Genomic DNA, 13134 nt, shown 5'->3' on the forward strand with positions numbered 1-13134 from the left:
GATCTAACAGAACTCCTGCAACTTCAGATCTATTGATATCTCATAATTATGTTACATGATTTTAATATAAGTGGTGTATGATTCATGAACATGGCATACACATTCTTATAGATGTCATCATTACCTGCTCAGATGCAGCTAATCAATGTGCAATGTACTGAACATTTTCAAATATGACAAGAGTGTGTCCCTATTCACTGGCTGGCATATAATTAAAGTGGTGCTACACAGGGTCCATGCAGTTCAGTGCATTCTACATTGCATTACCTTTCTATATCCATTACATGACCTTATACATAGATAATAAGCATGCCAGCCTGAAATTTTAATGTTACATGTAGAGCACATAAAGGCTGAGCAACAAATACAGTGGGAGTGAACAGGACTCCATTGTCTAAATGGTATTCTTTATCTTATAAAATCTGATTATTTTGGCAACTAATTCCACAAACATCTGTCTGTCGTTTGTATGTGTGTATTTTCTGAACCGTTCAGCTTATCGGCTTCACACTTGTCATGTGTATTCTCAGTGGCTCAGGGAAGTGCAGTATCAAATTTGATCCGATTTGGGCATGTGATATATCCAATGTTAATAACATCTGAATAAAAAGGCAACCAGTGATCTGTAGCAGTAAATGGGACCCGGGCATTGTGTGTTCAGTCTATGAACTGAGTTGAACATGTCTTCTTCTAGGTCCTCAGATAAACTGCTGCAGTGGTCGGCAACTGGGTCAAACCGCAGGTCAACATCGCCGCCAGATCATATCAATAATTTGATTATTTATTTTTCACTATTTCTGATCTGAACAGACACACAGCACAGGCACTGATCTCCACACAAAACTCAACGTTTGTTATTGGTATAATGCTTGAGCTGAATTGGAAAGGTTTTATTTTGAAAAGTTCTGAACTTCTGTCTGAAGATGGTGTTGATTGTTTAAGAGACCTCTGAAATAGGTGACATGCAATGTGTGAAAAAAAACCAACAGTTCAGTAAATCCTTCAAACTTATATATAAATGTCAACCGCAATAAAAATTAAATTGCAGATAAACCAGGTAGGATGGACACAAAGTCTTCCAACTTCACTCTGCACCATAGGCTGTTTATAAAAAGCTCTTCACACAACATCCAGCACACAAACAATAAAAAGTGACAGTATATAGTGGAACTGTTTGTGGAGGACTCACTAATGACAAGGAAGAATTCTGAAGTAGCTCTGGACCTTTAACACAGGACAAGTGAACAGTCCATTCCAAACAGGCAGGTTTAGAACGGGCACTCCACTTGTTTTAGTTTGTACTTTGAATCGTCTAGTGTATTAAACAAGGTTTACAAGTTTAAAAGCTATTATTACAGAATGTGAGTGCTGACTCAGCAACCACACTAATTACAATAATTGGTGAAAATGAAAGAGTTTTGCCCACAGCAGCCACAAAACAGCCGAACTGTGAAGTTGTGAAAAGCGAAAAAGAAATGTGTAGAAGCATCAAGAGCCAGTTCTTCAGGGATAACAACTGTAGCTTGGATAATCTCATCTAATCTTCAGTAGGCTACACAATTTAAAAAAAACATCATCCTGTCGAAACACAGTCAACCATTTATTATTTATACCACATACTAGATCCCAGTGGTGTGTGGTTATGATGTGATACCATCAGGATGTGTAACGTAATTATGTTGAGTCTTTAAGCAAAACACAGACTCATTTTAATTAAATGAAAACTGCTGATATCCACAGATTTTCATAATCTATTCATTTTAGGCTGTAAGGGTAGAATGAACACACTTATTACTGACAACCACAAAGAGAAGAGGACAAACTAATTCAAGCTGATTATTGACCATGTTCCTGATTTCATGCTTTAATAAAATACATCTGAAATGATAGAAACAAACCAAGTACCTGTGAGAATAAACAGAAAATTCCCAGTAGTGAAAAGCAGAAACAAGTTCAAGGTTTTATTTTTCAGAGACAGGAATCTACCACGGAAACGTTTCTCTTCAAATGAGGCACATATTTCATTAAAATTATCTTACCTTGGATTTGTTCAGTGTAATGATGATTAATTCATACTGCAATTTGTAATATCCTTTATGTGAAACAGATTGGGGGGGAAAGCGTGTTTTACTTTGCTCAGAGAACAACTATGCATCTATATTACACCCCCTCTCCTCAGAATTTGCAAGAAGTTTGTGAAATGTATTATTTAGAATCTATTGAGCTCCTTGTCATTTCCACACATTTCAGCTAATGAGCTGAAAATGGTATTATACAGAATTGTGCAAATCCACGGATAACTGAATATTACTGAATAATGCAAGGTTTTCATTATCTATCTCTCCCACACAAGACAGAACCAAGCAGCAAGCCATTGACCTTGACTTCTTCAGACTACACAAACAAATATACAAAGAAAATTTAAATGTGATATCTTTCTGAAGGGGCTGCTTTAATGGAGTTTATATAACAATTAAGACACATTTTCAGTTGAATGGAAAAGCAGGTAAATACAGCAGGCTTTGTATTAGGTTTCATCATTAAACAATGAAAACAGTTGTAAATATTAAGTCATCACATCGTCTCTCAAAGGACAAATCAAGTGACGTTAATGCTGATGCATGTTCCTGTCCACTAGGTGACAGTGTCCCCTGCAGAACAAACTGTTAATGCAAAGAGCGTGACTGACCAATTTGAACTCGACAAACAGTGTGGTTTCTCTTATTATCAACCTGCTCTCACACAGAGAGGAAAAAAAGATAATGAAGAAACTGACGGGGCTCAAGTCCCATTTTGAAACAAGGCACATGGAGCAAATCATAGTCTATTAGGCCTAGATATAGCACCGCCTGATGGATCTGAAATAATATGGACGATATTTCAGATCAGAGATTTGTTGGTGAAAATGACAACACGAGGGCGGGATAAGTGCTTTTGTGATTTCTGAAGCAATGAGTCACACATTTACAAGCACAGCAAAAGCAGTAATTTCAAGCTTTGAACAAAGAAAATGAGAGAAATCTGTTCAAACCCCTTCACCAACTAACAATGATCAAATTAAAACACGTTCTAAGAGAATTTTGGAAATATATAAAAAGTCAGAACTGAAGTGTTTACTTAAATTAGATATATAACACAACAAAGAGAGCAGTGAAGGGGTCTTATATTTTCTGAAGCCACTGCAGCTTTGTTTCAGCAAACCTGCAAAGATGTTGACGTAGCTACCTTCCAGTATTTTGCTCTGTGGCACAAACAAAAATCTCTAAAATGGCTTTTTTAGTATGTATCATGCATATCATTTGTAAAATTTACACAAGAATAACATAATGCAAACTTGTAAAGATTGCTGACAATTTTAGAAATAACAAAAAAAGTTACAACACAGTACAATGAGTAAAAAAAAACTCCCATCAAAGGCACTTCACGCCTACTTTTACATATGTCACAGTGTACATTAGAAATGTACAGTACATCACTGATATAATGATAAGGCATCCCTGTGTAGGCTGTATCAGTTGTCCATCACTAAAGCCTGCAACCAGATAAAGAACCGTGTGTGTGAAAACTGTGTTATCCCTGACAACTCACTTCATACTGAGCCATATAGTTCAAATAAAACTGGTATTTACCTCTGCAGAGGTTTTGTTTTCACCCCTGTCTGTTTGTTTGTTTGTCAGCAGGATTACACAAAAATGACTGGACAGATTACCACGAAACTGGTGGAAGGATGCAGTAATAGTAAGGGAAGAACCAATACAATTTTTGTGTAGATCTGGTTAAGAGTATGAATCTAGAAAGCGCTGTGAGATAGATTTGTTTGTTGATTTCTCAGAGAAAAATGCATGCATGATTCATGTTTAGGGGACTGATATTTATGAGTGAGGGAAATTTGGTGCACATCCAAATGAAAATGCAGATCTAGTATATTTAAATGTAGTTTCATGAGGGGACTGTTGGGCGTTGCTTGTCTATTAGTTAGCAGGATTAGGAAAAAACTACCAGATGGTGGAAGGATGTGGCATGGGTCAGGGAAAACCCTTTTAAATTTAGGTTAGAATAAGGGGCAGATGCAGGATTTTTTTCCCTCTTTCTTGAACATTATGAAGTTCATGGATCTTGATATAAATAACCCAGACATATTGGGGGACTGATGTCTATGAGTTCGTGCAATTTAGTGCTTGATTGTTTGAGAGGACTGTTAGGCCTTGATAGATGTATAAGCCATTCCAGTTAATACGATATTTCTTGAACAGTTTTGATGTGAACATCGGCAGTCTTAGCTCTAGTTTGTTAGACTGTGTGGATATGTGCAGTTTGCAGGTTCTGCTGTACAATGACACTAAATGCCGACAGGTCATCGTGGAAGAAACTACTTTTGAGATCACTGTGACAATGTCCTCTGTATTTTTCAGGGAATGTTTTGATTTTAGCAATCATGGCGGAAGTTTACACTCTACAGTTTAAAAGAGTTGACAGACATAGGAGGTCTGTGACGCTGGTGGTGCAATGGTTATGGGTGATGGTTTCACTTTGGGCACCTTAACACCAATCAATCATGATCTGAATGCCACAGACTATCTGAGCATGTTCATCTCCTTTTAGCCACAGTTTACTTTCTTATATGTCCAACACCATTGTAATGGTTACTTCTTGAAGGGCATTGCGCCACGTCTCAAAGCAAGTCTTCTCAAACTGGTTTTGTGAACATGGCAATAAGTTAAGTGACCTTCTCAGTCACCTGATGTCAACCCAGTAGAACACAATTTTGGCAGCTTGAGAGAAAGATGTGATGTAGTCTTGTCAACATGGAGCAGAATCTTAAAGCAACGTTTCTTAGATTTCTCAATGCCACAAAGAAGGGAGGATGTTTGGATAGATTAGTTGGGCTCTACTCAGTTTTATCATCATGCTCCTGCTCCTTATTTTGGACTTGATTTTAAGTGTCCCTTGGCCTCATTGAGCTGTATTTTACAGCTGCAATCAGACGCAAGTACCTCTGCAGTGCAAGTAGTTTATAAGATTCACAATCAGACAGAGTGATGGAGAAAATTAATTATTTTTCTCATATTTGCCATTATTATAATATAAAACACATTCATTGCCATATGGTGGGATTTAATATGATGATATTTACAGTGTGATCAGTATATTTTTTTAATGTTGTGAAGCCTTTTTAAAATACTTTTTTCTTTATCCAGTGACATTTTATATTTAAAAAAGCTTCAGATATGAACGGAACCTTTTAGAATAGCAGACAGTGGTTATATTTGAGAGTCACATCAGAGACCTGATATAACTACACTGGACCATTAAAGTCTGTTGTTTAAGTTTTGTTTTTGAAAATCGCATATTCGCCTGCTGAGAAACAGAGGTTGTGTATCAACTCAGGGGCTGCATCCTTCGGAGGCTGCATTTGAAGACTATGCATATGTCAAAGTGGTGTGACTGTTCCATTTCAAAGGCTCCTTCAAATGTGACCAACTAATGTATCCTTTCATCTCAGAGAAACCACGGCTCCATTGGATGGATCCTTCCCAGTCCAACCAGTCATTAGTCATTAAAAGAAGCGACATGTGATCATTCACGTTATCACACTCCAATTCAACCAAACAGCTAAAGAAACAAATGTTCAAAAACCAAGGGGCATTAAAACTGGTCCTGTCCAACTGCAGCGCTGTTGCTAAACAACAGGAATAAGGGCGCAACATGTCGATGACATAGATCACGGAAATCCTCTTTAGACTGGACCGTCACATTTCAGTTCGGCCTTCGTGATCCATGTGGCCCACACAGACGGCCTACTTCATGCCCCGAAGGAAGCAGCCCCTGAATTGGGAAAATAGGCTACAATCAAACCTAAACACTACACACAAAAATGCCAAGATGCCACTTCTCAACAAAAAGTCTGATGACACCCAAAAATTCCAGATGCCACAATTGTCCTCAGGTGAAGCCTACTCCTCTGTGTGTTTATTGGTGGAATCATAGACTGTATATAAAGATGGACGACACGTCTCCACTTCCCCCCTCTACTGGAAAAATGTATCTAAAATATCCCGGATACTAACGCTGCCATTTTGTACATTTGGAACCAGAGTCTGCGCAGTAGCTCGACCAATTGTGAGTCAGTCTCAGCTGTCAATCATGATTTCTCTTATATTTGTCATCAAATAACTAATTAACATTACACTTACATCGGTGTGATAATAACTACCTAAAATGACAGAAACCATCACGTGCACTTTGGCTATTTAGTTTGGCCCCATGTCTCATCCAGTTACATGGAGGAGGCAGGATTTATGACTCATACTGCAGCCAGCCATCAGGTAGCGATTGAGATGCTTTGGCCTTACTTTCATGACTCCCATCTTTATACACAGTCTATGGTTGGAGTGGAACACAAACCAACTAGCTGCACAACACAACCTACTGTAACAGTTGTGTGCGGTTGTGCAGTTGTGTACTCGGGCATAGAATAACACTACTGATGTGAAAGCTGAGTGGCAGGCGGAGAGGGGGAGGACAATCACACTGAGGCATGTTGCAAAGCGATTGTATGTAATATGAAACAAGTGGCAGTGTTGCTTAAGTCTTGTCTTGACGTTGTGTCAAGGCTTTTTCTAGGAACAAAGAGAAACTGTGGGTTTGTCAATAGGAGAGACATTTCTCAAACAGTAGCTTCAGCGAGCAACAGAGAGCTGTAGAGTCGAGACGAGTTCGTTTGACAATGTCTTTGGAAATCATTGAAATGTTCTTTCACCGTGAGGTGAAAGGAAAAATCATCATTTAAAGCCTGTCTGTGAGTGTGTGAGGTTCGTCTCACTACACACAACAGGGTTGGTATCATCTGCCTTTAAACATTTGGATTTTGTGCTTGTCTGCCAGCAGCAAGGTGACGTTATATTCGTAATCTCCGTCGTGGACCACCGTGTCTCTGAAAGCTCCTGCTAAGTGGTTGTCCTCCCAATAGTGGTGCCAGTTTCCGTACTGGTCAGCTCCAAATCCAAACACACTGACCTGGAGGAGGCGAGAAACACAATCCCAGTGTCATCAGCACAAGCTTGAATTTTATTTATTCATGCGTGGAGCTTGTTGAATTTTCACATCAGTTCAGCTCCACAGCTCCTTATTTCTAAAAACACAACTCATTATGATTCTTAAACCGCAATCTCATAAAACATGAAGGAAGCTGTCCTTGTATGGTCATTCCCCTTCTCTGAGGAACTCTTGTTTGTCAAGGTGGTGTAATGTCTGTGCTTCACACTGTAGCTCTTACCTTATCACATATGTGGAGGGCGAGCAGTAAGCTGAGGAAGCCGGTCGAAGGGTATCGCCCGTGACCCTCGAGCCAAGACTCGTAGACATATTTGAAAAATGTGGGACTGTAAATTAACACCTGCAAAAGAATTATAGGAATTTCAGCTATGGTAATTAACAGAGAGAGAAAGATTCATGTGCGTATTCTGAATTTCTTACAACCTTTTATTGTTCCATAAATAAATAGGTAATGAACTCATACAGAGTCAAAAATACAGTGTACTTCTGATATAAAGGCTTTGACTGCTCCAGCAGCACAGTGACTGAAAGGTGGTCGATAGTGTGCCACTCTCGTTTAGCTGACATTGGCTTAAAAGCTTTTTTTTCTCCAATAGTTCTTCATGGTGAGTGACATGTTTTATGTTGCTGGCTTTACTGGCTGACCACTTCTGACTCCTGTATGATGATTCTTATGAACATGCTGCTGCTGTGGTACCAGTACACCTCATGGACCACTGTTTGTCCACTCACACATTTCACATATCACAAACAGATATTATGCCATATTCAAATTTTGTGATGCTTGTTATCTGTACACAGATGTAAGCTGTAGTTAGAGCTAGAAATGCTAGAGTAGCAAAGCAAAGATAAATGCAAATGCTTTGCATTTATCACAAAAATAGCTGCATTCAGATTAAACCAACATTATATCAGATTATATTTGTTATTGTCTTGTCTGCTTAGTTTTAATCATTTAATCATTTTAATTTTCAAATAATGTTATACTTCTATTCATTAATATATTTATAGGCTTAGCTGTCTACAAAACAATATATTAACTCTAATCATGAATGTAACACTTAAACATCATTTATTATATTGGAATTGATTTAATCTCTGTTAAAAATGTTGACAGAATTAGAAAATCCCATGATTTGGCCCATGTGTTTCTTTTCTTTTGAGACTTCAGCTCCTCAGTAAAGCTGAACACGAGGCAGAAATAACAGCAGTGGAACATCAGTCAAATGTTGTTTCATACTGCAGCTAATGTGGTGAAAAGTATTATAAAGTCATTGAGGATGAGCATCCCTGAATATGTGAATATTTAACACCTACAGTTTTACATCTGCAGCCTGCATCAGTAAGGTGCTGCCTCGGTTACTGGCAGCTCCTTATTTTCATACAGACAAAGCATAACCTGGATTCATCTGGTTCTGGTGAAAAAAAATCCACAATATGCTGATTATTTGAAAAGCTCTGATGAGATTTGTTAAGAGGTGAACATGTTTTCTGAATTATTTCACTGAATTGATTTCTATACTGATATTTGAAAGTCTATTCTTAACTAGTGAACAGCTAATATTACTGCACAAATCACAACTTGTTCAAGTCCTAGGTATATATTCATATTCAGAAATACCATTATTCACTCCTAGAGAAGTACAGTGTTAAAAAACGTCAGTAACAGCTTCCAGTATTACATGCTGACAGTGACATACTACCATAATCAGCAGTGGCATATTGGAAAAATGTACGTAAGTAGCAAGAGTAACAATATTAATTAAAAAAAAAAAGTAAAATAACTATTAAGTAGTCTAAACCTACACATTGAGTGCAAAAGTACATTATGTCTATGTGAAATGTAGCGGAGCATTAAGTAATGTAAAATGAAAATACCCACAACCACCTCAAAAATGTGTTAAGTACAGCATATTCAATAGCGGTCTGCATGTCTTTGGACTGTGGGAGGAGCCTGGAGAAAACCCATGCAAACACAGGGAGAACATGCAAACTGATGCTAGCACTGCATCACTGTGCCACCCACGATACAATGTTTTAAGATAATATATAATATAATATGTCATTTATGGAAAACCAAAGTAATGTTATGTTCAATTTTAAACATATAATATTTATAGAATTGTGTGTGTGTGTGTGTGTTTGTAAAACCTACCTTATCTTTGTTGGCTTTAATCCTGGGCACGACAGGCCTATAGGTGCTGCAACACAAAAAAAACCCCAGGGACTAAAAATCTTTCACATAAAAATATTAATATCAAGTTAAACACAAATCATGGGCTGAGTCTTGAGGACACAGCACAGGAGCCGGATACAGAGGAAGCACTACGTGGTACATGCTTGTGTGTTTATCATGAAAATTAAAACATGGAACAAATCACACACATCTGATTAAATATAAATTCAAACATGCAAATATCCACATGATGCCTGTGCACATTTAATTGACAAGTGTAAAAGGATGGCATACTAATGAGTGAGATGAAAAAGACTGATTGCATAGTTAGATACAATCCTGACAAACGCTTCCAATTAAAGTAAGCTTTACCAAGGCTATTGCCTCTGCAGCAATGTGTCTAATTTAAATTCAGAGATTATTCAGACTGGTCTAACACTGTTTGGAATTTTGCAATGTGCAGTCCAACCAGTTCCTTGATGATTTGTGTAGGATGAAATGAAAGGTACCTGTCTGGCTTATATCTGGTGTGTTGTGGACCATAACATCAACCCCGATGTTAAAAAACTACACCCTATAACTGACACTGGCTTGATACTTCCAAGAGTGTTGCTATTTAAAGTCAGCAGTGTGAATTTGTGTTGAATACAGTTCCTCCCGTGTCCTTTCATATAGAGCCCCATTCTATTCAACAAGACTATAAAATGTAACAAAACAATTCAGTGAAGATCTAATGGCTGCTGCGGCGATGCTGACAGTACCACCAGTAAAGTGAAAATTAATGACGCAGAATGATTGCTTTGGCAGGGTTGAAAGGCAACTGCACATTTACAGGAAACATTTGTTTGGATTTACTCGTCCTTCCACCACCAAACATGGGGTGTTTGAGTTATTGGCAGCGGCATTCATTGGCAGAGGCTTCATTTATTTTCCCCTGGATGTCCAGTAATCAAACTAATGTTTACGGGTCATTGAGAATGAGGCAGCTGAAGGTGAAATTTACCGGAAGATTAAAACTGAGTGATTATCCTTGTTATGGCAATCTGACAAATAGGAACAGTGAGCGAGTGTGATTGTTGCCGCAGTCTGGTTTTTAAAAAATGTAAATGAATGTGGGAGGGCAAATACATGCACAATGCATCATAATATATTCACAACCTTTACATTTCGAGGACAGTAAAAGCTTTTGAACTCTGGTTTCGTTGATAAATGGGGTGGTAAATGAAGCGTCTCAGCTCCACAAAATGAAAACACATTTATAACTTTTAGTTTTTCTCAATAATGATATTCAAGGAAGAAATAATAACAGAGAAAATAAAACATAAGAGATCCTCTCAGAATGTAGAGTTTTGAGTATTAAAGTCACTAGGGGGCAGTGCTATTGTAAACACAACATTGACATGTTATCGCCTTATTATGTTTATAATAAATATGCTCATATAGTGTCTTTATCAAAATGTTCTGTTTTTATAAAGGTTAAAACAGCTGTGTCCTGGGGAGGTAAATGGCATTGAATACTGTATACTGTTTATACTTTAACTTACATTCATGTACAAATGTAAATCTATACATACCCGGTTTTTATTTCTACATATGTATATCTTTTATTTCATTTTAGTCTTACTTGATTTTATATTGCTATGTTTATACCTGCTTTTTGCTCTTTCACCTCTTTCTCAGGAGCTCTGTGACATTCGAATTTCGCTACGGGGATTAATAAAGTATTTCTGATTCTGATTGAAGAGCAGTGGCTGTAAACCAAAGCTGCAGCCTGTCAGACCAAAACAATGAGCTGAGACAAGCTAAATAGCTCTGGACTTGCAACAAGCAACAACTTTGACTCTACACATCCATTCTGAATATAAAATACTGACTGCAGCAGCTTTTGACATTTGATGAGTGCACTCACTATTTGATAGTGCCTGTGGTGAGGGCACTGATGATCCACTGCAGATCCAGAGTCTTGAAAGGGATCAGGACTAGACTGGTGTTGTTGTCCAGGTCTATGGCGCTCTCTGGATACATGACATGATGAGTTGATCTGGTTCCCACATCCTCCTCGAAGCCACTGGTGGGAGCCTGGTTCATTCTGCAGGGACAGTTATTAACAGTTATATTTTTATTTTCACCCACATTTTGATATTATGTTAATCCCCATTGTGTTTAAAACCTTTACGATACAGACACGCAAAATCAGCACTGTCACTATTTTAAGAGACAAAAATTAAAGAAAGAATAAAAAAAAGCACATCCCCCATTTCACCACATTTCACACATCCAAACAGCAAACAAGCTGCGTTCAATTAAAGCCCAACAGTTCCTGTTTGGCAAGCCAGAGGAGGGATCCCCGTTATTATGTCCAAAAACACTCAATCTGCAGCAGTAATTGGTGGGAACATGGCAGTTGGTTTCCTGAGAGGAGGGAGGTGACATAGAGAGGAGACATCATGAGGCTGACCCCCCAAAGCCCCCCACCCCCCACATATCACCTGGTTGGGCACTCGGGTCTGAGCAATATTATCCTCCTCATTACTGACTCTGAGATGACAGCTATATAACAACTTGACATTTCCAGCCTGAGCCTGTCAGGACTCATAACAGCCTCATGCAAGAACTATGTTATTTCTAGGCCTTATTTTATAGTAACAGTTCTTTTAAATTTTGGTATCTTAATACGTAAATCTATAAATCACAGCCTCTTGAGTTTAAAGACATAACTATGAAGTTGCACATTGGGCAATAACTTTAAAATCCTGAAAGATTGCACAGTTAAATGAAACATAAAAACATATGATGATAAACTTTCCTCACTGTCTCTCTTGTGTGCAACTTATACATATAATTACAGCTTTAGTTATTTTATTGATATTAATATAAAATGTATTGTTTTCATCACTTATGTTAATTTCATGTAAAGTTTAATTAGTAATTTACTATCATAACATTTTTTACATACATTTGGTTGAAAAGATAATAATAATTTACATTTTGTTTTTAAATCTTTAACTAAACCTGCATTAATTTTTCGGCACAAACAAAAAAGGTGTAAACATGATGCTGACATATGTTTATATGCCAAGTTATGGTTAACTTAATGGTATTAGCATGCAGACAACAGATTAGAGAAATTTAAGCATTTAATTATGTGTTTCCGGCCACCTGATGAATTCAAGTGACTGTCTTTTCACCCTTTTGTGCCCTTTGCCAACTCCTGAGAAAAAACACCTGGCTCTAAAGATAGAACGGGTGGCTCACAGGTCCCAAATTGTAGAAAACTGGCAAAGCTGGTGGTGCAGAAAAGAGAATTTAATATTGAACAGAATCACTGTCATTTGTGGTCCGTTGGCAGGTGAGAACAGGCAGAGGTGATCCCAAACTAAAAATGTAGGCAGCAAAAAGCGGCAAAAACTCAGGGATAGAACCAAATGGAAATGAAGGAACTGAGCAGGAATAAATAAAAGAGAAAAGAGAACTGAGGAAAACATAAGTGACAAAGTAGACTGGGAGCACAGGGAAACACAGGGATAATTAAACAGAAGTAAAACATATAAGGGCGGGACAGACAATCACTTAAGTGGGAAACCAGACAAAGACAGGATGTAAAGCCAAACTAAAACAGGGTTTCAAAAAGTCTTTCCAGAGTCCTTATAATGGCAGATCCTAACAAAGATGCTCTTTTGTGTTCACCTATTTGCTCCTAACTGTGTCTGCCTGCTGCTCCTGGGAACAAATTAGATCAGAGCAGTGATAGTGAAACTAAATGGTAAAGCTGAGTGCTAAACCAAAGAGCTGGAAGTTGCTAAAACGCTCTGAGGAGAGCAGGCAAATTGTATATTTGTCTTTCATAGTCAAATAATGAAGACCTAATAAAACTAGAACAACCACCCTGAGGTTGCACGCTT

General features: G+C 37.9%; 1 protein-coding gene across 3 annotated transcripts in view; it reads right to left on the minus strand.

Moving 5' to 3' along the window:
• Positions 1 to 1848: 1848 nt before the first annotated feature.
• Positions 1849 to 13134, minus strand: part of LOC109631673 (CMP-N-acetylneuraminate-beta-galactosamide-alpha-2,3-sialyltransferase 1) — a 91317-nt gene continuing 80031 nt past the window's right edge. For all 3 annotated transcript variants that reach the window (XM_069516675.1, XM_020090548.2, XM_069516674.1), the window contains 4 exons: positions 11142 to 11321; positions 9212 to 9257; positions 7277 to 7396; positions 1849 to 7017 (listed from right to left, as the gene is read on the minus strand). In XM_069516675.1, the coding sequence (XP_069372776.1) occupies positions 6844 to 7017; positions 7277 to 7396; positions 9212 to 9257; positions 11142 to 11321 (520 nt within the window). In that variant the 3' untranslated portion in view covers positions 1849 to 6843. The remainder of the gene's footprint in view (positions 7018 to 7276; positions 7397 to 9211; positions 9258 to 11141; positions 11322 to 13134) is intronic.

This window comes from Paralichthys olivaceus, chromosome 20, assembly GCF_024713975.1.
Source record: "Paralichthys olivaceus isolate ysfri-2021 chromosome 20, ASM2471397v2, whole genome shotgun sequence".
Lineage (NCBI taxonomy): Eukaryota > Metazoa > Chordata > Actinopteri > Pleuronectiformes > Paralichthyidae > Paralichthys > Paralichthys olivaceus.